This window comes from Budorcas taxicolor, chromosome 3 (genome assembly GCF_023091745.1).
Source record: "Budorcas taxicolor isolate Tak-1 chromosome 3, Takin1.1, whole genome shotgun sequence".
In the NCBI taxonomy this organism is placed as follows: domain Eukaryota; kingdom Metazoa; phylum Chordata; class Mammalia; order Artiodactyla; family Bovidae; genus Budorcas; species Budorcas taxicolor.
In genome coordinates this window covers 117,615,811-117,641,236 of record NC_068912.1, presented here as the reverse complement: position 1 = coordinate 117,641,236, position 25,426 = coordinate 117,615,811, and the positions used below count along the sequence as shown (strand labels likewise).

At 52.7% G+C, this 25,426-nt stretch overlaps 1 protein-coding gene across 9 annotated transcripts in view; it reads right to left on the bottom strand.

Annotated features, from left to right (window-relative positions):
* Positions 1 to 17,177, bottom strand: part of LRRFIP1 (LRR binding FLII interacting protein 1) — a 159,851-nt gene extending 142,674 nt beyond the window's left edge. For all 9 annotated transcript variants that reach the window (XM_052636465.1, XM_052636468.1, XM_052636470.1 and 6 more), the window contains exon 1: positions 17,033 to 17,177. In XM_052636465.1, the coding sequence (XP_052492425.1) occupies positions 17,033 to 17,128 (96 nt within the window). In that variant the 5' untranslated portion in view covers positions 17,129 to 17,177. The remainder of the gene's footprint in view (positions 1 to 17,032) is intronic.
* Between the last annotated feature and the right edge of the window lie 8,249 nt (positions 17,178 to 25,426).

The following is a 25,426-nucleotide window of genomic DNA, read 5'->3' as shown; positions in this document are numbered from 1 at the left end:
GATTGACTCCTCAGGCATTTGAGTAGGAAAAGGTCCTACTATTCTAATCAGGAGTATTAGTATAAAGGCTATTCTTCATCTTTATGGGATTTCCTGGTAGCTCAGATGGGAAAGAATCTGCCTGCAATGCAGGAGACTCGGGTTCAATCCCTGGGTCGGGAAGATCCCGGGGAGAAGGAAATGGCAACCCACAGCAGTATTATTGCTTAGAGAATTCCAAGGATAGACCATGGTGTTGCAAAGAGCTGGCCATGACTGAGTCATTTCACTCACTCCCTCACTTCATCAGTATAATCAGACTCACCCATAGCATCATTTAATCTAAGGCAGAGCTTCTCAGACTTCAGAGTGTATCCAAACCACCGGGATGGCTTTCAGGACAAGATGCTGGGCCCCACCCCAAGGCTCTGATTCAGTTGGGTGGGTGGACTGAAAACCAGCATTGCTGAAGAGTTCAAGGTGTGTGGATACTGTGTTTGGAGGCCACATTTTGAGAACCAGTGATCTAAGATGCTACTCACCACCTTCAATTCCAGCCCAGTGTGCTTTGTATACTCAGAGTCAGTCTGAGTAACTTAACAGCTACTGTTTCAGAGACGCTCTGTGAACATCCCTCTCTGAGGGACCAGAACTTGTTGGGGTCACAGGCTGACTTGACTCCACCCCACGAGGACTGGTGGTTTTTGCCGGTTTGCTGTACAGGTGATTCTGCAAAATGTCAAAGAGGCCACAAAGCCAAAAGGATCTCATTTACTGCAAAATCCAAATAAAGGTCTAAGAGTCCAGCGCCCTCCTTTGTCCTTGAGACAAGGCTTGAGTCAGTAACACTGTGTAATTGACACGACACATGTGTGCAGAGAACAGGGGCTGCTTCCTTATATGAGATCGGATCTTCTATCACTTACTTCCCTCCTGTTCTATGCAGACGGCACGCAGGGCCAGGCTGCAGGGAATCAAGGCAGACAGATTTCAAGAGAGACTAGAAAAGGTTAGGAGGGCGCCCTCGCCGGCCCCTCTGACACCCCTCCCTGAGCCAGGGCTCGGGGGGGGGGGGGGGGGCGGAATCTGTGGTTGTCATGGTGATAGCGACTCTGGTCCATTTCCTCCTCCCTTCCCAACAGACCTGAAAGGAGCAGAGGCCTCCAAGGCCAGACCAGGGCTGCGTGTGGGCCACGGCTCCTGCACTTCCCGCCCTACCTCCACCCCGCTTCTTTCCTGATGGACACGCCAGGCGCGCAGGGCTTCCTCCTCCAATCTTAGAAGAAAGCAACATCACCACCGCAAGAGACAGTCACACAACACTGTAAATCAACTACACCCCAGTAACATTAAAGAAATGAAAAAGAGACAGGGCCCCACGTGAAGAGAAACGCACCACTCTTGCCAGTGAGCACTCCGCTCCCAGCCCCGGGAGCAGCTACAAGACAGCCTGAGACACCCAGGTGTTAAGAATTATTTCCAACTTTTCTGACAGTAATACCACCGTCTTACGTGTGCACAGCCCTTGAGGGCTTGTGAGCACACGCTCTCATGTGTTTTCCCACCTGGGCCTCACGTGAAACCTGTGAGGCTGGCGGGTGGGGGTCATCCCTCCTTACAGTAGTTAAGGAGGCCGAAGCCGAGGGGGACTCGTCCCAGGCACACCCCCTACCATGCACGCCCCCACCGCCGCTCCCCCCCATGCCTCCCACTTCCCCAGCAGGCAGCCTGGAGCAGTGCCTGGAGCTGGGGACAGGAGCCAGGCTTGTCTCAGTCCGCATCTCATCTAACGTGGGTGGCAGGGGCCCCGTGACCCCCGACCCGGTTTCAGGGCATCTGTGCACGAGGAGACCTGATGCCCGATGGAGGGCAGGGGCACTCTGTCCAGAGGCCCTCACCTGGTGCTCACCCCACAGTTATCACCTCACCTTACAGGTGGGCACAGCCGGGCTCAGACAGGCTGGGTGGTGTGTGCAAAGTGGCGAAGCCAGGAGATGGTGCCCTGGGGACTCAGACCCGGGTCTCCTGATCCTGACGTCCCGTGCACACCTTCTCTACAGGGCTCCTAAAGATGATCTCACGTCTCTAACCACGGGAATTAGGAGGACAAGTGCATTGCCCACAACGCTGTCCGCCACACTAATGGTGGACAAAAAGAGCCGGAAACGAGCTAACACGGACCTGACCTCGGGGGCAGAGCTGAGTGTGGTTCTGTGGTGCCTGTTCCTCACCAATGAATGCCGATGACGCTGCCAGCATGTGGACAGAGCGACTCCAGCTCCTGACCTCTGCTGGCGCCTGCGGAGGTTGTTAGGACGTAGAATGTGTGGCCAAGAAACCCACTGTGTGTAGTAAAGGCAGTTGAAACTCCTTGGAAGAAAACCACCACATTCAAAGGCTTTCCTTTTAATCGGAGGATACTAGTCCCCAGCCACCTGAAGAGGAACGCTGGCTTATGCTTTGAGCTGCATTCAGTCACCAGGTGGTCTGTGAGGGCCTCCCGTGTGCCCGGTGCACGGGTCTCCCGGGCACTGGACGTGGCACAGCCCCCACACAGGAGAGCACACAGCCTGCCGGGGTTGTGGGGGCAGAGAGGGCGGAGACAAGAGGCAGCGGCCGGCCCACAGCTGCGGGGACGGGAGGAGCTGGCCTGGGGGTGGGAGACGCGCGGCCCATGGCCTCCCAGAGGAAGTGACCTCCGGGAGGGTCAGGTCGGAGGGAAGCCCAGACCCCGGCCACCAACAGGCGTCTTCTCCTGAGTCGTCCCAACACCACGTCCTCACCCTGCCGCCCAGGCCCTGGAGCTGCAAGCACAGTGAAGGATCCTCATCCCAGATTCAGGGGGCAGCAGGGCTGGGCCAGCTTATACCGGAAGAAATGGACCATCTACCAAGGAACGCGGCCAGGGCCTGAGACAGGGGGCATGACAACCCTCTAAAGGATGCCTGTGAAACCCACCAACAGGCCAGGCGCATCCTCACCCGACCCGATTCAACATTTGAAAGGCTGGATAGAGCGCAGCAGAGTGAACTGTAACCGCACAGTATACGATGCATGTTATGTGCGTTGTGCTTTTCACCTGCTGTATTTTTCTATATTTAATCATATTTGAAAAGCAGGCGGTTGGCTAGTGTTGGACACAACACCAAACTGCACGGCAACCCGCCCACGGTACCCGGTGTTCAGGGTAATTTATTATCTGTCTCATCATGTTGAGGGAAAGTTGGAAAGGATGTTTAGGAAAGATAAAAAAAAATAGAAGAAAACTGTGGCACTGTTCACCAAGCAAAAGTCTAAGTGAAAGGAATCTTAAAGCTGAACTTTCTAAGCATGAGAGGGATGCTGTATGTCTGTGTTTTTCTTTGAAAACTGTACATTAAAACAGAAGCCAGAGCTCTAAACCTCGGAGGGCAATAAGACAGAACAGAGAGCATCCCCACGGCTAATGGTCACTTCCTGCCTCGTCTCTGCCTTGTCTCTGCAGCCTCCGGGGTGACTCACAGGCCTCTGGGCCCCAGGGAATCCAGAGGGAAGCGAGGCCCTGGATGGGCGGGGGCGGTGAGCCCTTGGGAGGGCTGATTCTCCCGGTTCTCGCCCTGGGAGAACAAGGAGCCAGGGGCTGCACAGAAGTTCCTAAAGAACAAGACAAGCAAAGACCCCGGCACACAGAGGGGTCCTCACAGGGCCCAGGACTGGTCATCTGTTTTAGGAAGTTCAGCGACAAATGACAAAAGCAGCTGTGCCTCTTGGGAGACACGGGGACAGTTTTAGCCCTTTGGAAGTGTGCTGGTCACCCGGCTTCACCCAGCCTCCTCCTGATCCGGGGGGCGGGCCTCCCTAGGGATCTGGAATATTAATGGGCTGCCAGCACCACCCCCGCTGGTGATGCTGAAGTTGGGGAGGGTCCTCCCTGCCCACAACACACCTGGGATTTCGAATGAGCAGTGATGCTGGCAGGCGCGCTAGGGTCATACCCAGCCACGGAGGCCTCCTGACTCTAAAAGGACAAGGCGGCAGCTTAGGCTCTCTCCCTTGGCCAGATACACTGTCCGGTCCCTGCCCTTTTGGGGACATCAAGTCAACCAGCAGTGTCATCCCAGGCCCAGCCACTTACTGGACCGGTGCTATCCCAGGCTGCTTCCCTTGTCCAGGAGGGTGGGTGCCTGTAAGGAGACTGCCCCCTCAGGGGTGGGGGTCGCAGGTGGCTATGCTTAGCTGTGTCCGGGCAGCATCCAGCAGCACCTCTCCATCTTCATCTCTTGCTGAATCCCCAGCGTGGAGCCGCAGGGCTCTGGGCAGAGCCTGTGGGCTGGGGGGACAGGACCCCGGCTGGCTGGGAAGGTCAACCCTGCAGTGCCCCTGCCCTCAAGGCAGAGCTGACTCTCTGCAGCGCTCACCGTGGTGACCGCGTGGACAATGCCACCTCGTCTCTGCTGTCCCCAGAGTGCATCTGAGCCGTGGGCCTGGGGCTTTTCCCAGAGAGAAAGACAGGCAGACACGGCCTGGTGGCCTGCAGCTCCGCTCTGTGGTCCTGCCGAACTGGGCCTGATGTTGGCCTGGGTGCCCTCAAGCACATCCAGGGGGCAAAGGGTGTCTCCAGTGGGCAGAAAGGAGACACTCTGTCCAGTAGGATGTAACACAAAAGACCACCTCTCGCCAGCCCCCACCTTCGTGCCAGTCTACCTTCCGTGGAGGCAGCCAGAGTTACTGCTGTACCTGCCTCTCAGGGTCCATTCCAGCTCCCCTTAGCCTCTCCCCACACCCCTCGCACCCCACCATTGACTCAAGGACCCCCTGGCACTCAGCAAAGGCTCATCGAATTTGCTGTGAACCTCCCAACTTCCTGAGTCTGCACGGCTACTCCTAGAACAGCTCCACCACAGCTTTCCAGAGTAGGCGGGCCCCTCCGAGTAACTTCCAGGAGGTTTAACTGGGAAAACTCCCAGGACCATGTGGTTTGGTCAGCTGGTGCTTTCTGCCCTCCTGGGGAGCAGCTGCAGCCACCACTCAGAGGTGAGAGCAAAGGAACCAGGTTTCTGGAGACGAGGCGTACGGTCCGGAGCTAAGGTACACAGCCAGCAGAGACAGGAAATATACAATGGTTCTCCATGGGCCGTTTTGCCCCCTGGGGCCCTTGCGGTCATCATTCCCGGGTGGAAGCCAGGGATGCTGCTAAACATTCCTCTATGTCCAGAAACCCTCCCCCGACCCCCGCATCCGGCTCAATGTCAGTAATCCCAAGGCTGACAAACCCTGACACAAAAGTAAGAGGAAAAGCCCGAGAAAGTGGAGTGAAGATATGGAAGGCTGTGTGGTCACCACCTCATCATGGCTCATGTGGCCACTTCATTCCGGAGCTGGCTCCAGACACAGGTTAAAAATAGGCAGGTAACTTAGTAGCTTCTGAGAGGTCAGATAAACCCAAAGATAAATGGCGCGGGACATGGCCTGGGTGAAGTGGGCCGTCATCTCCGGGACGTTAACCAGAGGCCCGACACCAGGGCTTGGCTGCCTGACAGTAAAGAGGCTCGAAAAATCTGACGGCATCTTATTACTGGTTCTTCAGTTCAAGGCCAAGAAGCAAAAAACGATCGAAAGCGGAGGGACCCTTCCATCTCAAGGCCAAAGAACTGAACACAAGCTCTAAACTATGAGAAAGCACACGGGGTTCTGATACTAAATAAAGTTTATGGGGTTGGCGTATTTAAAGGGGCAGCAGTGAGGGCTTTTCCTCTGAGTTCACTGACCCAGAGCCAAGGGCTGTCTGCTTCCCCCACAACACACAGGAGACCGTCTCTCCTGTATTCTTCTCACACCTTTCCTGCAGGCCACCCTCTTTCCTTCTCTTGATCCTGGTCTCTCATTCCAGCCCTCATCTTATCAGGGAGGGCGGCTCGGTGGTAAAGAACCCACCTGCCAATCAGCCCTGTCTCTGCATCAGTGATGCCTGGGGCACATCCTGGCCAGTCCAGCAGTATTGCTGTCCCTTGGTGGAGAGGAACTCAGCCGGCAGGAGGGAGAAAATAACCACTATCCAGTTAGCGCCCGCCAGGTACCCAGGCGCCCACCAGAACCATCATGTACTTCCTGCCTCCAGCAGACGCTCTGCGTTTCCCGGCACGACTCATTACCAGGTGCACGCTCAGTCGCTCAGTCGAGTCCAGCTCTTTGCATCCCCATGGACTGTAGCCCTCCAGGCTCCTCTGTCCATGGGATTCTCCAGGCAAGAACACTGGAGTGGGCTGCCATTTCCTCCTCCAGGGGATCTTCTTGACCCAGGGATCGAACCTGAGTCTCCTGCTTTCTGCCCTGGCAGGTGGATTCTTCACCACTGGGACACCAGGGAAGCTCCACTCATCACCACAACCACATGGAAAACGTTGTTCCTCTGTCACAGACAGAGGGAAGGAGACTCGGACACACTAACTTGCCTACGGACACACGACTTCAAAAGGTGGACTGTGCTTCTCCCACTGCCCGGCACGTTCTCCCTGGGCTGGACTCACTTCCGGCCTGTGGGACGCCAGGCCTGTCCACCTGTCACCCCTCTCCTGATGAGAATCAACAGCTTCTACAATAGAGAACACACCTCCAGGACAGCAGATTTCAACAAAGAATAAATCATTGCTCAAGAGCTGTGCTGTCCAATACGGTAGCCACCAACCAGGGGTGTCTATTTATATTTAAAGGAAGTAAAATGAAGTATGAATTAAAATGCAGTTCCTTAGCTGAACTAGCTACTAGCTGCATTTCAAGTGCTCGACAGCAACGCAGCATAGACACAGAGCATCTCCATCATCACAGAAAGTCCTACTGGCCAGCTCTGCTCTGAGGGTTTCAGGGGTGACTTCAAGCTATATTTTAGGGCATCCAGGGTGGGGTCGTGTTAGTTGTTCAATCAACACAGAAATTCCATCTCTCCCAGTGTCAACTTGGAAAACTCCACATCTTCTCATGTGCCTGAAATGGTTAGAGAGAATAACTGACTCAATAGATATGAATTTGAGTAAACTCCGGGAGATAGTGAAGGACAGGGGAGCCTGGCATGCTGCAGTCCATGGGGTCACAAAGAGTCAGACATGACTTAGCAACTGCACAACAAGTTCAGTTCAGTTCAGTTGCTCAGGTGTGTCTGACTCTTTGCGACCCCATGGACTGCAGCACGTCAGGCCTCCCTGTCCATCACCAACTCCCGGAGCTTGCTCAGACTCATGTCCATAGAGTTGGTGATGCCATCCAACCATCTCATCCTCTGTTGTCCCCTTCTCCTCCTGCCTTCAATCTTTCCCAGCATCAAGGTCTTTTCCAAAGAGTTGGCTCTTCGTATAGGGTGGTCAAAGTATTGGAGTTTCAGCTTCAGCATCAGTCCTTCCAATGAATATTCAGGACTGATTTCCTTTAGGATTGATGGTTTGGTCTCCTTGCAGTCCAAGGGACTCTCAAGAGTCTTCTCCAACACCATAGTGCTAGATGAAGCACAAGCCGGAATCCAGATTGCTGGAAGAAATATCAATAACCTCAGATATGCAGATGACATCCCCCTTATGGCAGAAAGTGAAGAACTAAAGAGCCTCTTGATGAACGTGAAAGAGGAGAGTGAAAAAGTTGGCTTAAAGCTCAACATTCAAAAAACTAAGATCATGGCATCTGGTCCCATCACTTCACGCCAAATAGATGGGGAAACAATGGAAACAATGAGAGACTATTTTCTTGGCCTCCAAAATCACAGCATGCAGCCATGAAATCAGAAGACTCTTGCTCCTTGGAAGAAAAGCTACGACCAACCTAGACAGCATATTAAAAAGCACAGCAACAACAGACATCACAAGACAAGATAAGAAATAAAAAGCAATCAAGGGTAAGGGTGGGAAAATGGATAAACTTATGTGAGGGAGGTTAAAAGCCTAACGAACAAGTTTAGATCTCCTGGTTTCTGCTTGCTGAAACACTACTGTGACCACTGAGGGATTTTTCATTCGCTCCCCTGAGCCAAGGAGTGGGTGGGGACATCGCAACTTAATCCGCCAGGGGAGGCACTGGACGGCTCTGGCTCTGGCTCTTGCTGATCCAGGGGCTCACCCACTGCCAAGACCATATCACATTCTGCCTACCTAACCTCTCCAGGTATTTTCTATTTGTTTTATGGAAAGTATCTCTCAGATCTTAGAGAATTTTCCGAACCAACAAATGAATTCCTCTTGACGCCTGAAGCTATGAAAATCTTATTTTTAAAAATAACGTTCTCTGTTTGCTCAGCTAATTTGACATTTATTCCACTCTGAGTAAAAGCACACTGCCGTGACTAGTTCTCTAGTTTGGGCTGTGTGGACATAACCTCGTCCTTGGTATAAGTCTCAGATTATTTTTCAACTTTCTTCTCAATTTCTTCTACCCCCTTCATCAAAAACAAAACTCCATCTCTAGGTAACCAAATTAGAGAGGCTTGGTTTGTTTGCATTAAGCAGCATTTCCTCTGAAAAGTGAGCCTATGGTCAAGGTGCTGGCCTTGAAGACAGGGGGACTCAGGTTCAAATCCTGACTGTGTGCCGGTGCCCTGAGGAGCTACTCAGTGTCTGGTGCCAACACCTCCGCCACCCCACTGCACCCCAGGAGGTGTCCTGGCCGAATCTTGTGGTATTTACCCTCCAATGTACTCAGCTGTGTCTGACTCTTGGCGATCTCATAGACTGCTGCCCACCAGCCTCCTCCGTGGCTCTCCTCCTCTGGATTCTCCAGGCCAGAATACTGGAGAGGGCTGCCACTTCCTTCTCCCACGTCTCCTGCACTGGCAGGTGGACTCTTTACCACTAGTGCCGCCTGGGAAGCCCTCCGAGCCTTCCCTCAAATTGTCTCACAGGTTTTAGTGCTTCATCCTCATACACGCATGGATCCAAGGATCAGCACACCTCTGGGAAGAGCTCCAAGGTTAAAGACAGAGGCCAAATCACACAAAGGACAGAAAGGGATAGACCATCACACAGGGAACAAAAGCAATTTTCAGGGAAAATCAGAAAACCAAAATGAATACTCCTCAGAATGACAGAAAAAGGTACTGCATTAGTGACTCAAAAAGGATGCTATAAAAATGGGCCACAGAGCCGAAACAAACAAACAAATACTCTTAGAAATGAAATATAGGACAAATAAGTTTAGTAGAAGGAGTGGAAGACAAAGCTGAGTAATTAGCCATAAAGTATCACCAAAATACAAAAAGCTAGAAAATGAGAGGAAAAAGGAAGTTACTTCTAACAACAGGAGTTTCTTTAAAAGAACTGAGCAAACGGTGGGAAGGGGAAATTCTTCAGAAAACATCCCAGAATTTTAGGATATACATTTCCAGATTGAATGAATGTAAAAATAAAATCCAGAATACTGAGAATCAAGAGAGGATCCTGAAAGCTTGTGGACTGTGAAAATAGATGTTACACAAGACACTGAGAATATGTAAGGCATCAAAATGAGCAGAGCAATCCTGAAAGCTAGAATAAAATGGAAAACATGTCTTCAAAATTATGGTAGGAAACAGGTAATTATACGTTTCTGGCATTTATTATTTTATTTTATTAAATAGGTAATACAGAGCTTCCCTGGTGGCTCAGTGGTAAAGAGTCCACCTGCTAATACAGGAGACACGAGTTCGATCCCTGATTGGGAAGATTCCACACGCCGTGGAGCAACTACGCCCGTGCACCACAGGCACTGAAGCCGCGTGCCTAGAGCCCTAGCTCCGCACCAAGAGAAGCCACTGCAATCAGAAGTCTGCACGTTGCAACTAGAGAGTCGTCCCCACTTGCCACGACTACAGAAAAGGCCGCGCAGCAGGGAAGACCCGGCAGAGCCAAAAATAAAGAGAGAATTTTACATAAACATAATACAGTCACAGGGTTCAAATATCAAAAGAGCATAAAGTCACACCTAACAAATCTACATTTCCACTGACATCTCCACATTACTTTTACCGTACTCTCTGCCAGTGTTTCCTTGTGCAAATGCAGGCAAGTCACAGACTTCCTCACCCGAGTGATGGCATGCTATCTTCATTTTCTGCACATTGCTTTTCTTCAGTTAACACTACACACTGGAAATAATTTCAAAGTATATATAGAAATCTCTGTCGTTCTTCAGAAAAAAAAAAAATATTCTAACCTAGAACTCTATACTCAGCTGAACTATCAATTGTGAGGGTACAATAAAGACATTATCAGACACGCAAGCGCTTAGAAAAGGCGTTCTCTCTGAGAAAGCGACTGAAGGGTGTGTTCCAACAAAATGAGGTAGAAGCTCAGGAAAGAAGGCAGCAGAGAATCCAGCATGCATGGCTGCGACGGCAGCAACGGAGACGCGGCAAAGGGAAGGGCAGCTGACAACAGCCCCGAGGGCACTCGGCGCAGACTGGACAGGTCTCGGGGGCAGATTTCCAGGAGGGAACAAAGCGGAACTGACAGGTTCATTTAACCACATAGAAAATAATATCACGGAGGTTTCTACTCAAAAGCTTGTGAGAAACTAGGTGTGAGAGATACGCAAAGAGATGAGCAATCGGGGAAAGAAGGAAATAATGAACTCCAAAACCAGCAGAAAGTTGTATAAAGAAAAACATTATCGTGTACTTCTTGGCTCTGCAGTTGACACTATCACACTACGTCATCATCACCACTGGTGTTTGCCGAGCATGTGTTGGTCATCCTTCTGAGGTCTTTTCAGGAAATACTTCATTTACCCCCATGAAACCCGGGAAGAAGCATACTCTTGAAATGTTCCCATCTTACAGATGAGGGGACGGAGACACACAGTCACAAAGTGGTTAAGGAACTTGCCTGAGGTCATGGAGTAAGTGGAAGGATCGGGAACTGAACCCAGGAGAAAGGAAAACAGACTCGGGCCCCCACACTCTTAACCAGTCTATTGTTCTGCTCGCAATCATTTATGAATCTATAAGCACAATGTCACTATGATGTGAAGACGAGGGGAGAGAAGGCGGGGGAGTGAACCTGAGCTAGACCCACAGATCCAAGTGCTCCTCCTCCAATCAGGAGGCCAGCACATGGTGCCTACAGTTGAATAATCAATGAATAGTGCACATGTATATTACTTACAAATGGGGAGCCCATTACCAGGTCATTAGGGTCTTATAAGGCCATTAACCAGTCCATCCTAAAGGAAATCAGCTTTGAACACTCATTGGAAGGACTGTTGCTGAAGGTGAAGCTCCAATATTTTGGCCGCCTGATGTGAAGAGCTGACTCATTGGAAAAGACCCTGATGCTGGGAAAGATTGAAGGCAGGAGGAGAAGGGGGCGACAGAGGATGAGACGGTTGGATGGCATCACCGACTCAATGGACATGAGTTTGAGCCAGCTCTGGGAGACAGTGGAGGACAGAAGAGCCTGGGTGCTCCCATCCATGGGGTTGTTGAATGAACAACAACAAAGGCCATTAAGAGCTTGGCTTTTACTGAGGGATATGAAAAGCCATTATGACACAATCTGACATGTTTTCAAAGGACCACCCAGCTGTTGTGTGGAGAATGGCCTGAGACTATGGGACCAGGGTGAAAACAAGCATTACTTTAATGACATAAAACTAATTTTTAAAGATGAAAGCATGAAAAAAAAAAAAAAAGAGGAGGAGGAGAAACAGTAAGGGAGAGAAGAATATGAGGTTCTTTCATGTAATGTTAAGCCTGATGGTTCAGAGGGCAGTTGAGGACGACAGTGCCTGAGATGGGAAGCAAGTCAGCTTAACTGCAGGGCACCGCCTGGAATAGGGCCTTGCGTGGAGCCAAGACTCTGATCCAGGAAACAGCCCGGACGATGACCCGGCACCTCTGAGTTACTAGATGACCTCAGACAAGTCGCCGAGCATCTCAGAGTGGTTTCTCCATGTCCAACAGGGATGCTCTAAACTCTTCCAATGGGATGGCATACACTTACAGGGGAGAAGCTTCTGGGAGTCCCTGACACACCTCAGACCTTAAAAGCACCCTCAGTTACCACCTCTCCCCCTTGTCCCTCCTGAACCCTGACAAGGTTAGCAAGTGACAGACTCAATGAGAACCCAGGTCCCTGACGGTCACTCTATGGAACAGACGCTTGAGGTCCTCCACACGCATTCACAGCCCCGACTACTAAACCCGTGAGTCATCACAGAGTCGCCCAGAAAAGGGACAGGGAGACAGCTGGCCCTCTGACAGAAATAGCCGTGGGGCGGGGCCCACAGATCATTGGAGCCCAGCAGGACTGCCCACCCCCAATCCAGAGCCATCTTGTCGGGAATCAGCCCCAGGTCACAGGCAGGGTGCGGGCCATTCCCCTGACGGCTCAGACCAGGACACACATCCACTCGGAAGGCTCGTCTTGTCATATTCCTAATGCCTGTTACTGATGCACCAAGATGTGTGCGTGTGTCTCAGGACGACGAGCCGGGGCGGGGCCCGGGGTCACCCCACGGTGGTTGTGTTAGAACTGGGGGTGGGGGTGGGGGTGTCTGAAGGCCCTCACCTCTTCCCACCCTGGAAGGAGGGGCTCTGACACCACCGCAGTCCCAAACCGCTGGCCACACCCTCCGGTCCAAACGGTCTGCATCCACCGGCCAGCCTCAGACAAGCAAACTCGTTGGGGAGAAATGAGTGAGGGTGATGGTTCAGACGGAGGAAAACCAGCTGCAGGAAGCCCATGTTGTAGACGCCGCCCCCGCGTGACCTCACCCGAGGGCACAGGCCATGCCTGGACACCAGCAGCCTGCATCGTGCTGTCGGGGCTCACCTCTGACTCCAGAGGAGCCAGACCTGCCTGCCGAGAGCCGGAAGAAGGGGAAGCGGGGGTCCAACTGAACCAGACTTCGGGGCGACTCTGCACAGAGGCCCACGCCCAGACTGGGCCCTCGAATGGTCTCAAGGCTGGACCGGAAAAGCAGTCAGGGGCCTTCAGGACAGGGTGATCTCTGGGGCTATTTGGGAAGGATGAGGGGTGGGAGGACAGCAAGTGACCAGGGGCTTTAGGACAGACCGTCTTGAATTTGTGGGACCACCCAGAGCGAGGCATGGAGGCTGTCCTAAGCTGGGTGCCCAGAAGCAGAGCCCGGGGCTGGGGTTTGGAGGTGAGTGTTCAGTCCAGGGAGCACTGTCAGTGGGGGGCGGTGAGGGGCTGGGAGGAGGGAGGTGGCCTCAGTGGAGCCTGCCCTCGGGCCCTCCCTCAGGGGCCCTGGAGGGTGACCTGTACCCCTTTGTCAGTTCCTTCAGGAGGCAAGCGGGTGGGGTGGGGCTTCCTGTGTCCTCACTCCCCTGTGTCAGTCGCTGCCCCTGGGGTGCGAGGTCTTAACCCCCCTTTGCTGAAAGGTGACCCTCATGGGGCCATGGGCGCTTCTCTAGTGAAGGGGAGGGGTCATGAACCCAGAACAGCTGCACTCACAGGTCAGGGGTCAATAGGGGGGAACCTGGGAGGCACCCTGGGGGGTACCCCGAGGGCAGCGTCCCAGCGAGACCACCTTGGAGAGGAGGCCACAGTGGTGGGGGTCGCTGCGCTGAGAGAGGAAGGAAACCCCACCAGCGTTCACTGGACGGTGAGCTCACCCAAGGGCCCGGTCTCCTGCAGCCTGTAGAGCCGACTTCCTCGTACTGGAAATGCAAATGGCCGGGTGTTCCGAGAGAACACGCTGGCAGTCCCAGCGGAGCATGGGATGAGAGGTTTGGACGCTCCCAGAATCCTGAGCAGAACGCTCAAGGCGGTGGGAGAGAAAAATACCTCTGCTTTCAGACACCCCTCCTGGGGGTGAGAGACATGCTGCTCCAGCGTCTCAAGGTAGCTTACTGGACCTTCTTCCTGACAACAGCTTGCCTGAATCCCACCTCGGACAGCGAGAAATAAGCCACTCCTGCAAACGCATCTGCAGCGTTTTCAAGTTACAGCTCCATTTACTATCAACTTGCCCAGAGTGAGACCATAAAGGAACTGTGGAAATATAAAAGCAGAGCTTCCACTGGGTCCCTGCTTCCCGTTCCTCCACAAAGAGAGTCCGAAGCCATTGAGGGGGGTGCAGCCGGCTCTCCACCATGGTCCTGCCCCCGCTCCCCGCCTCCCCTTCCCCATTGCTCCCGGTCCCCGCCCAACTCCATCATCGCAGCCTGGAATTCTCCACTTATCCTCTGAGTGCACATTCCTGGGGGCCTGCCTGACCCAAGCCTGCCCCACCCCCTGCCACTTTCCTGAGGCCTCTTGATTTTTTCCTTCAGGCCCCCTTCATGTCCCCAAGAGCTTCAGGGGAGGCCACGTCCCCCTATTTGCCATTTCCAGGAGGGGCCTGATTGATCACCGGGTAACCTCCCCTGCCCTGCCCCCATGCCACGGAGTCCACTATCCTGGTCAGAGAGCTTGGCTCAGGAGCGGCGGGGGAGACTCGCAAGATTTGTCAGGGAAGATGCTTCTAGCTCTCAGGACAGAGCCACCAGAAGAGACGGGGCATGTGGGTTCAAGGGGGGCAGTGTCTGCCAAAGCAAGGCAGCCTGAGGATGAGGCCACCTGCAGAGGCGCCCAGCAGAGCCGGCTGCAGAGACGCTGTGGAGACCAGGGGCCACCGCCCTGGGGACACTGCCCAGAGAGTCTGCCCTCCAGCCAGAACATTTCCCCTCGTGGAGGGCAGTCCAGGTCAGGGTTTCTTCAAGAGTAACTCAAAATGCCACTTCCTCCAGGGAGCCGCCTCTGATTGCTATTCTTAGTCTCATCGATGAATTGCTAACTCTCTCATTTCCAAACCTCCAGGGCCCAATATCCTTCTAATCTCAGATCTCTTCCTGCCTTCTTTTATTGTCATGCTCTAAGTCAGACCCCAACTCCTCAAGGGCAGATGCTCTTTAAGTCCGTCCCTGAATCCCAGTCTCCCTAGGACAGGGCTTCAGAAAGAGCAGCATGTATCTGCTGAGTCAATTAGCAAATGAGAAAGTATTCATATCATATGAAACTTTAAGATAATTTTGTTGATTTTTATAAGAACTCTCTAGCACTCCATGGTGAATAGATATTTGCCATTTGAATAGTGATTCTAATTTTCACAGCTGGGAGACAGAATTCATTTTGCAGTAAAATGTATTTGCACTGGCTCCTTCCAACATGACAGATAGCTGCCACTCAGCACTCAGAGCAGCCACATGGCCGGGGTTGTTGGGATGCTGTGCACGCCTGTAGTCCTCACATCTAGCCAGTGACTCACTTTACGTCTGCTGCTCACTTTCATTACTCCTGACAGCCTCAGGGGAGGTCGTCTCCTCATTTTAAAGATGAAAAAAAACAGAGACCGGGAAGGGGCTGACTAGGATAGCACAGCCTGCTGCCACAGACAGCACAGAGGAGCTGTGTGTAGCTCCAGTCCTGGGTCTGACGCCTGTGTCTGAATTTGTCGCTGCCAACTGTGTCCCCAGGCTGGAGGCAGGCCAGTGGGTTCCCGGTTACTCTGCACCTCAAGGCTCTCCCGCCAGGAGCATCCCTTGGCCTTTCCTTTCAGTCTGTTTTAATAAAATCCAGCACACGCGAGGGGGACTTGGGGACCCTCAATCTCCTACCTCTGTCCGCAACCACTGCTGGAAAGACAAGGCCCACGGATCGTGTCACCTCAGGCCTCCCGGAGAACACCTGTTTGGTTTTATGTTTAAACACTTACTTACATGACCGTCTTCACAGGGGTGGGGATTATGTTCAAGCTGCTACATTTAGCAAGCACGTATATTTAGCCACATGTACTGTAAGTGCCTCGTACCCCTTCTGTTTTTTAGGCAATATAACAGAGACTTAGCAGCACTCACTATGTGCCCGGCTCTGTGTTGATCCCTGAGGATGTGAAATGAGTAAGACGGTGCCTGCTTGGTGGCCGCCTTCCACGGGGGTCAGATAGGTGAACAGATATGGCTGAGGCCATGTGACCACCATGGCAGGTGTAGGGAGCAAAAGCTAGAGGAACCCAAGTGCAGGCAGGGAGACATTAGCCTGGGCTGATGGGGGAGGTCCCACACGGGACACAAATCTACCGTGGGTTTTAAGAGATGAATAGGGGTTTTCCTGGAAAGCCCAGTTTCTTCCCACATGGAGAAAAATAAATGCTTTTATTCATTCAATATTCAACAAATACTGAGCGACAGCCACGAGTCCATAAAAGCCAGCCATCTAAGAAGTGGTACTAGAGTGGGCCTCCATAAATAGCTGAGTGAGGCAACCAGACACCACCGTCTACACCGCCTGGAGGTTTTTCCACGTGATGATAATGACATGTAGACAGCCTCTCCATCACACTCCAACACTTGGAAGAGAGTGGATGGGGAGGGGGCCCTGTCTACAGTTAGCACGCTGGCTAGGCAATCCAGAAGGCGTACAAAGGTGTCCTGCGACATGACAAGCCAAGCTCTGTCCCCTGTGGGCCCCAGGAATCTCACCCCTTCCCAGGGAACCTGCTGCCCCCGTCTCCCTGGCATCTTTACCCTGCGGTTTGTTTAGCCCAAAGGTTGAATTCTTGTGGGAGGAAAAAGCGTTTGTAAAAGTCACCCTAGCGGGGCTCCTTTAATTTGCACACTTCAAGTTCATCATCAATCGTTATAATAAACTCTGCCCTGGAAACTTTGATGAGAACCTCTCAGCGTGCCTCGGTCCAGAAACGAGATTCAGGGAGACCCCGGTTCGCGCCCCAGAGGCGCCCTGTGTGACAATCGAGACGACAGCGGGTCACACACAGGAGCCGGGTCATTTCGCCAGGGCCATGTGGCCTCCAGGGACTGTCCGCAGGCCTCCGGGGGTCGGGCCTACGTCACCCCCACGATGCGGCGCACAACCTAGTCGGGCGCTCGCCCGCCACCAGGCCGGCCCGAGGCCACGGTGCGCAGGGGGGCGGCACCCCAGTCCCGCTGGGCGCGGCGGCCGGACGGGCCCGGGGGGCTGGGGGGAGGGCTCGGTGTCGCCTGCCCGTCCCCGCGAAGGAGGACCCGCGCCCGGCCCGCCGAGCCGGCGGACGGACGCCCGACAGCTGCGGGGGAGCCCGGCGCCCGCGCCCCGCTCCGGCCGGGCCCCGCGCTCACCTCGCGCGCGATCTGGTTCAGCGCGTCGTCCTCCGCCGTCAGCCGCTCCCGGTTGGGGAGCCGCTTGCGCCCCGAGCCCTGCGTGCCCATGTCCATCGGCCGCGTCGCCTCCTGCGCCGCGGGACCCCGGCTCCGCCGCCCGCGCCCCTCTGGCCGCCCGGCCCCGCTCCGCCCCGCCCTCCGCCGGCGTCATGGCGTCAGCGGGCGCGGGCCGGGGACGCGGGGACGCGGGGACCGGGGCTGGGGACGCCCGCGGAGGGGGACGCGGGGACCGGGGCTGCGGGGACGCGGGGACGCGGGGACCGGGGCTGGGGGGACGCGGGGACGCGGGGACCGGGGCTGGGGACGCCCGGGGAGGGGGACGCGGGGACCGGGGCTGGGGACGCCCGGGGAGGGGGACGCGGGGACCGGGGCTGCGGGGACTGCAGGGACGCGGGGACAGGGGCTGGGGACGCCCGGGGAGGGGGACGCGGGGACCGGGGCTGCGGGGACTGCAGGGACGCGGGGGACAGGGGCTGGGGAGCCTGAAGCGGGGTGGGGGTGGGGGGCACGGGGGCCGGGGCGCGCCAGATGGGGACCCGGGCGCGGGGGGCTGGAGTCTGGGGATTCCCGGGGAGAGGGGCACGGGACCCGGGCTGCGGGGATGCGCCGGAGAGGGACCCGGGAGCCAGATGCGCTGGGACTCCAGGGGCCAGGGATCTGGGCGCTGGGCGCTGGGGGCGCGGGGGACGCCTGGGGACCGTGAGCGTGGAGATGCGGGAAGTTTGGGAAGGCTGGGAGTCAGGGGAGGGGCATGAGGATGCGTGGGGCAAGGGGACTGGGGGAATGAAAGCAAGGCGGAGGTGCAGGGCCACTGAGACTAAGAGGGCTGGGGATTCCAGTGGGAGAGAGAGATGGGGGTGTGGGGACGACGGGACAGTGAACAGGAAAATGGCAGGAGGCCTGGGATGGCTCGGGGTGGGGAGCTTGTGGGCGCCAGAGGGGGCGGGGGTGATGGGGGCTCGGGTCCTTGGTGGGGACTGGGAACAAGCTATGGCAGAGAATTCAGAGAAAGGAGGCGGAGCCGGAGATGCCTGGAGCCCCCAGGGTTTCCGGTTGGCCCGGTGGGGAACCCTGGAGGGTGGACTTCCCTGGCAATCCTGGGCTGACCTCCCCAGGGCAGGCGCTACCCCTTGAGTCTGGACCTCAGCAAGGACAGGGGAGGACTCAAAGTGATTGGGTTGCAGAAAGGGGTTTGTACTAAAGGGTGGGTGTAGGGTTCTGGTTCAAACCTGCACCCCAGGTGAGATGAGGTCTGACCTCACAGATGGAGTCAGGCCTCAGTTCAGTTCAGTCACTCAATCATGTCTGACTCCTTGCGACACCATGGACTGCAGCACACAAGGCCTTCCTGTCCATTGCCAACCACTGGAGTTTACTGAGACTCATGTCCATCGAGTTGGTGATGCCACCCAACCATCTCCTCTGTCGTCCCCTTCTCCTGCCTTCAATCTTTCCCAGCATCAGGGTCCTTTCCAATGAGTCAGTTCTTTGCATTGGAGTTTCAGCTTCAGCATCAGTTCTCCAGTGAATATTCAGGACTGATTTCCTTTAGGATGGACTGGTTGGATCTCCTTGCAGTCCAAGGGACCCTCAAGAATCTTCTCCAACACCACAGTTCAAAAGCATCTATTTTTCGGCACTCAGCTTTCTTTATAGTCCAACTCTCACATCCATACATGACTACTGGAAAAACCATAGCTTGACTAGACGGACCTTTGTCGGCAAAGTAATGTCTCTGCTTTTTATTGTGCTGTCTAGGTTGGTCCTAACTTTTCTTCCAAGGAGTAGGACTCTTTTAATTTCATGGCTGCAGTCACCATTTGCATGGATTTTGGAGCCCCCCAAAATAAAGTTTGTCACAGTTTCCCCGTCTATTTGCCATGAAGTGATGGACTGGATGCCATGATCTTAGTTTTCTGAATGTTGAGCTTTAAGCCAACTTTTTCACTCTCCTCTTTCACCTTCATCAAGAGGCTCAAGAGGCTCTTTAGTTCTTCTTCGCTTTCTGCCATAAGGGTGGTGTCATCTGCATATCTGAGGTTATTGATATTTCTCCCGGCAATCTTGATTCCAGCTTGTGATTCATCCAGCCCGGCATTTCACATGATGTACTCTGCATATAAGTTAAATAAGCAAGGCGTTCAGCTCTGGCTCTAGTCTACCAGGCTGCAGGATCTGGCCACCACCAACCCCCCATCCCACCCCCTCCGCCGAGCCGTAGAGACATTCAGAAACCCTGTGTTGATGACGCTTCCTTTTTCAGGGGCATGTTTTCTGGGACCTGTCACTTCATTCCTGTGTCCCCAGCTTCTAGGAAAAGACCTGACAGATCGGCTATTCTCAGGAAGTAGATGTTGAAAAAGGAATGACTCTATCTGAGCTTTACCTTCCACACTCTAAAGGTGGATTTAAAAATAACTCAGATCACTTTTCACTTTCCTACATTGGAGAAGGAAATGGCAACCCACTCCAGTGTTCTTGCCTGGAGAATCCCAGGGACGGGGGAGCCTGGTGGGCTGCCGTCTATGGGGTCGCACAGAGTCGGACACGACTGAAGTGACTTAGCAGCAGCAGCAGCAGCAGCATAGTTTATTTATGAGCTTCCCTAGTAGTTCAGAAGGTAAAGAATCTGCCTGCAATGCAGGAAACCCGTGTTCGATTCCTGGGTCAGGAAGATCCCCTGGAGAAGGGAATGGTAACCCAGTCCAGCATTCTTGCCTGGAGAATTCCATGGCCAGAGGAACCTGAAGGCTATAGTCCATGGCATCACAAAGAGCCACACACCATTGAGCAACTAACACAGCTAGAGTTTATTTGGCACTTAGCAGGTGGCACGGTGGCACAGGATTTGCCCTGCCGATGCAGGAGACACAGGTGACTCGGGTTCCATGTCTGGGTTGGGAAGATCCTCTGGAGGAGGAAATGGCAACCTGCTCCAGTGTTCTTGCCTGGGAAATCCCATGAAGAGAGGAGCCTGTGGGCTATAGTCCACGGGGTCGCAAAGTGTCAGACACAACTGCTGGACTGAACATGCATATCAACTATTCTATACATCGTGTATCAACTGTACTTCAAGTTTAAAAACAAAATAAACTGGAGGATCAGATAAGATTTACAAAGCCATTGCCTTCTCACTCAGGGTAAAGACCCAACTACCTGTCAGTATTGGATTAGGGAAGAAGAAATGTGCTGGTAGAAACGCAGGGTCCAAAAGTTACCACTATTTTGGGCTGTGGAGAGAACTTTAACGCTCAAGGGAAGAAGGGAGGGCAGGCCCACCCTGAAGTCACCTGTGATTCCTGACCCCCTCCCCCTCAGGGATAAGTATGGTTAGCAGTTTGGTATGTTTCTGACCAAGTGATGTGTCCAGGTAGGTTTAGGCTCTTAGGAAGTAGCCTGGGGGTTGGCTGGAAGAGGGGACAGAAAGGGGACCCGGCAGTGGCCGGGAAAGGTGCTGGAGGTTTATTGCAGTGGGAGGACGGTGCGGTAGCGACCCAGGAGGTGCCGGTGCTCAGGACATCTTAGTGGACTGCCGTGGGGTGGGTCAGCAGGGCAGAGGGGCAGTGACCTCGTTCCTTGTTGTAATCCGGGAGCTTGCATTTGCTTGTCACAGTGGAGGGACTGGGCAAGTGTCTGTGGACTGAGTTTCCTACATCACACTTTACACCGCTTAGGGCCCCAGAGTCCTTAGATGACGCTGTCCTGGTGGAAGAGCATCCCTAGGTCTCTCTTCAGTCCTGCTGGAGGCTCACTGCTCCCCCAGCACCTGATGCCTTGTGAAGGCTCTATCTTTGCTCAGGCTGGTGCCCATGGCTTCCCTCACTCACTCACCCATACCTGCTGCCCAGCAGGTGCTGTGCCAGAGGCTGGGGCAGACCCACCTAGGACTCAGACAGAGCCACTGTTCTCTTGGGACTTACCCAAGACACCCGAACTGCTCATCCAACGACACATCCAAGCTCCAACATCTCCTTTGTTTTATTGTAATCTTTTAATTAAAATTTTTAACTTATAATTTTTTTAACTTTTAAGAAATTAAAGGTGTTTTTCTTTTTGCCATGCTGCATGGCATATTGGGATCTCAGTTCCCCAACCAGGGATCAGAACTGTGTCCCCTGCAGGGAAAGTACGTGGTCTTAACTCCTAGACCACCAGGGAAGTCCCCAACAGCTCCCTTCCTGAAGAAGTCTTTCCAGCTCTTCAAAGCTACTCCTGCTTCCCTCAGCCATCTTCATCAGGATGTCAAGCCGCTCTGTATGCCAGCACTGAAATTCTTCTGTGCTGACCTTATCTTGCTCAGCTGTCTGCCCTCACTGGGGACTGGATGTTTCACTGCTTCAATCATAATGAGAGCATCTGGCTGAAACTGGGGACTGAGTACAGGTTCCGAGCCCCCTCCTGACTGTCCCAATTGGGTTTTGTCCAGAGACAGGAGGACTCGCTGCCTCAGGGACTGCCTGGAGGTATTTCTGAATAGTTCAGTCCAGACACTGCGGTGAATTCTGTCTGCCACCTCTCCTCCATCAACCACCCTCATCTGGGAAAGGGCCGCTTCTTGGGAATCATCAGAACCAAGGTTGCTAGTCCTCACGTGGTCCCATGAGGTCATGACCTCCAGGACCACCGTCCATGTGCTTGCTCCTTCTTTGGTGATGTGCTCTGCAACTGACTGCTTCTCCCTTGGGGACCAGTTCTGGCCTGTGAATGATACCTGCCTTGTCTGGGAGCAGGCAATCCATGTAACAGGTATTTCAGGGCTTGACACACGGCAGTCAATAAGTGGTCCTTGAGCTCCTGTCCCCAAAGGGCCTGGATCTGGGATGAATCTGCCTCTGCTGAGGAGTGAGGGGGTGGGCAAGGGCATTGGATAGCTTTGTGGGTACCCCCTGTTCTTGGGGTGCCCCTTGAGAGATACAGAAACCCACAAGACTCCGTCCATCCTGAGCCATGGCTCACCAAGGAGCTGTGGCTTTCTCTTTGCTCTGGACCCTCAGCCGCTCCTGCAAGGTTGTCCATGAAGCTGCTTCTACCTGGAAGACTGCCCCTGGCACTACGAAGCCCCTTCCCACGTGGCCTTTTTCCTGTTCCAGGTGACTACACTACCCATGCGAGGTTATTTCTGAGCAGGAGACAGAGATGCTACGCCACTCACTTGGGTCCACTGAGAAGGCCTTCTCTGTGCTTCAAACACCATTCACTCGTGTTCCAGTCTTGCTGTTTGTTGCACTGTGCTCAGTCGTGTCTGACTCTTTGTGACCCCACGGACTATAGCCCGCCAGGCTCCTCTGTCCATGGAATTTTCCAGGCAAGAATGCTGGGGTGGGTTGCCATTTCCTTCTCCAGGGGATCTTCCCAACCCAGGGATAGAACCCACGTCTTTTACATCTCCTGAATTGCAGGCAGGTTCTTTACCACTAGTGTCACCTGGGAAGCAAGACTGGGAAGTTCCAGTCTTGCTCTTCCAATTAACAGAGGATGGGTAAAGCTCACTTGGATTACAGCTGGAGGAAGGCTGGGGAGGATCACAGCCCTTCACAGGGATGGCTTGAAAGGCAGTGGGCGGAACGCAGAGGAAAATCATGCCCAGAGCGGGGCTGGCTGAGGTCAGTGTCTCTGCCATGCCTGAGAGGCTAACGTCTCCGATGGCCCGATGGCCTTTGTCAGTTGCCTCGTTCAGCATCTCAAAGTAGCGAATGGATGGATCCTCCTCCCAACCCAGTTTTGCCATTCTAAAATGCCTCTTCTCTCCCAGGATAGCAACACTTGCAGTTATTTTTCTATGTCTCTTGGAGTTAAAACTTTGGAATCGTGTTGGATATTTAAATCTATCTTATCCTTCATCTCTGATTGAGTCTATTCCCCTTTCACATCTTTGCTGACTCCACAATGATTTGTAACTGTTTCACCTTGTCATACCTGTGCATGACTTGCAGGATCTCCTGGACCTGGGGTCTCCAGGGTGGGGTGCATGAGATAACTGGGTACAGGAAGAATATACTAGAACTGCTATTAACATGTATTGTAAACTAAAAATAAGAGTGTTATATATCAAATATTAGTATTTGATCTATAACGTCACTGTAAGTGGTTGTAGGTCATGTCATAGTGTATTCCGAGGGCCCTTTCTCTCATTAGATCATTTTCAGAACACATTGATACATTTGGATGAACAAGATTAAATGGATTTATGGTTTACATAATCTAGTTTCAACTAAAACTCAAAAGTGGACAAATGGCTTTCAAGAATTTAAAAGCTTCTCAAACAAGAGAACAAGAGACATATTCCTAATTTGGAGGGGCTCTTCATTTTCCTCAATGGCAGGTTGTTAGATACAAGGGGAGCAATTAATAATCATCCTAAATAATTTGAAACATGAATTAAATTTCCTATTATTAATGACTGACCTCATTTTAAGTGGTTATTGTGACCTTGTATGTTAATAGATGACTATATATGAACATAATTTGTGGATAAGTAAATAAAATTTGGGGGATATTTAAAAATACTTGGTGATTGAGTTCACAGGAAAAAGTCTGCTTTCTAGGATCAATAATTCTTAAATTTTGGGCGACTATGAACTCCTTTGAAAATCTGATGTAGGCTGGATTCCTCTCTCCCACCAAAAAAAGAAAGAAAGAAAGAAAGAAAAAGACATTTAAGTAGGAAATCTTAGCACAGTTTTATAGCATGATACTTTGAAGTCCATCCACGGGCCGTCTGAGTTCCCATTCAGGGCTGCCCCCATTTGAGGCCTTCTAACCACCAAAGCCAGAATAACCACGCAAACTACACTTTATTGTGTTGCACACTCCAGACTCAGGAATGCTTCCACTGTGGCAACTGCAGCAATTCTGGAGGGACTCAGTGGATGTCAAATGAGTTAGCTACTGATGATTTGTGACTAGTGATAGTTAAAATGCTGAAATTCGTGAAATTATTGGCAACAATATTGTGAACAGCCAACTTATTGGAAAAGACCCTGATACTGGGAAAGATTGAAGGAAGAAGGGAAAGAGGGTGACAGAGGATGAGATGGTTGGACGGCATCATCAATGCCCTGGACAGTAACCTGGACAAACTCTGGGAGATAGTGAGGGACAGGGACTACTGCCCTCCATGGGGTTGCAGAGAGTCGGACATGACTTGGCGACTGAACAATAACAAAAACTCTTACTGAATGGCAGGAATTTTGCACAAATCAGGTGTTTTGGCAGGAGGATGTCACCTTTGGGATAATTATATGCCATGTTTGTCTCCTGAGAGAAAAGCTGAGGGTGGCTGTCCTCTTGCACACAGAGCCAGCTCCTCAGCCGGTCCCCTCAGTCAGCTCTCAGCAGCTCTCTCCTGACACCTCAAAACCAAGATTGCATTTCATCCCCCAGAGAATCCTAATCAGGATCATGAGCCCATGGGTGTGTAAAAAATGTCTGTGGCTTGACTAACTAGAGTCCTTTCATTTGGTGAAAATATATAAAATAGGATGTGAAGAACAATTTTCTTCTTTTTCTTTTTCCTTGTGCAAGAGAAATGCTACCAATACTCACTGACTGGCTATAATGTCGTTTTTTCCCTCACATCAGATTTATTAACTATTAACTCGGTTGGTTTTAAAAATAAGTTACAGAGGACTTTTCACTTCTAGGGATGGAGGGGAAGCTTACATCAAACAAATCCTCCTGTCAACAGCAATTACAAACCTCAAAAAAATTGCCCACTCATGAGTAATAAAAGAAGATACAGTCTGGAATGGACACAACCTTTGAATTAAGGGAAGTAAAAGAGGAGATATCTTCTTTCCCGGAGGACATTCCCTAGTCCTCAAGGTGCGCTGGGAATGGAATTCAAGAGTTATTGGGACGCGCCGGGCGGGGACCGCTGACGTCGGCCTCAGGGCCGCGTCTAGAGGGTGAGAGTTCGCGCTTTCCGAAGGAGCTGCGTCCGCCTCGGCCTCTCGAAGTCCCGCCGCACCCAAGAGGATGGAGAGCCTCCCCCGAGGCCGCAGCAGGGCCCGCGAACCCACGCCAGCCAGCCCTCGTTAGCTGCTCGAAATTTGCGTTTTATCCGCCGCTTAGGCCTTGTCTCCCCGAGCCAGTGGCTTTGTGGTTCCCAAGAAATGGAAGAAAAGGAGCGATGTGACCGATTCCATTCGGTCGTCTTGCCTTGAGGCCTGGTTGACATTTGCAGAAAGAAAATACGACAAGAAAATCGTTAGGTTTTTTTGGAGGGGGTGGAAGAAGGAAAACAAGGTTTTTGATTTTACATGGTTTTTTAAAACTTCTGCACTTTGACAGTGGCGGTGAAATACGCTAATCCAAAAGTTATCTTTTTGTTGAGAAGAGGGGGATTATTTT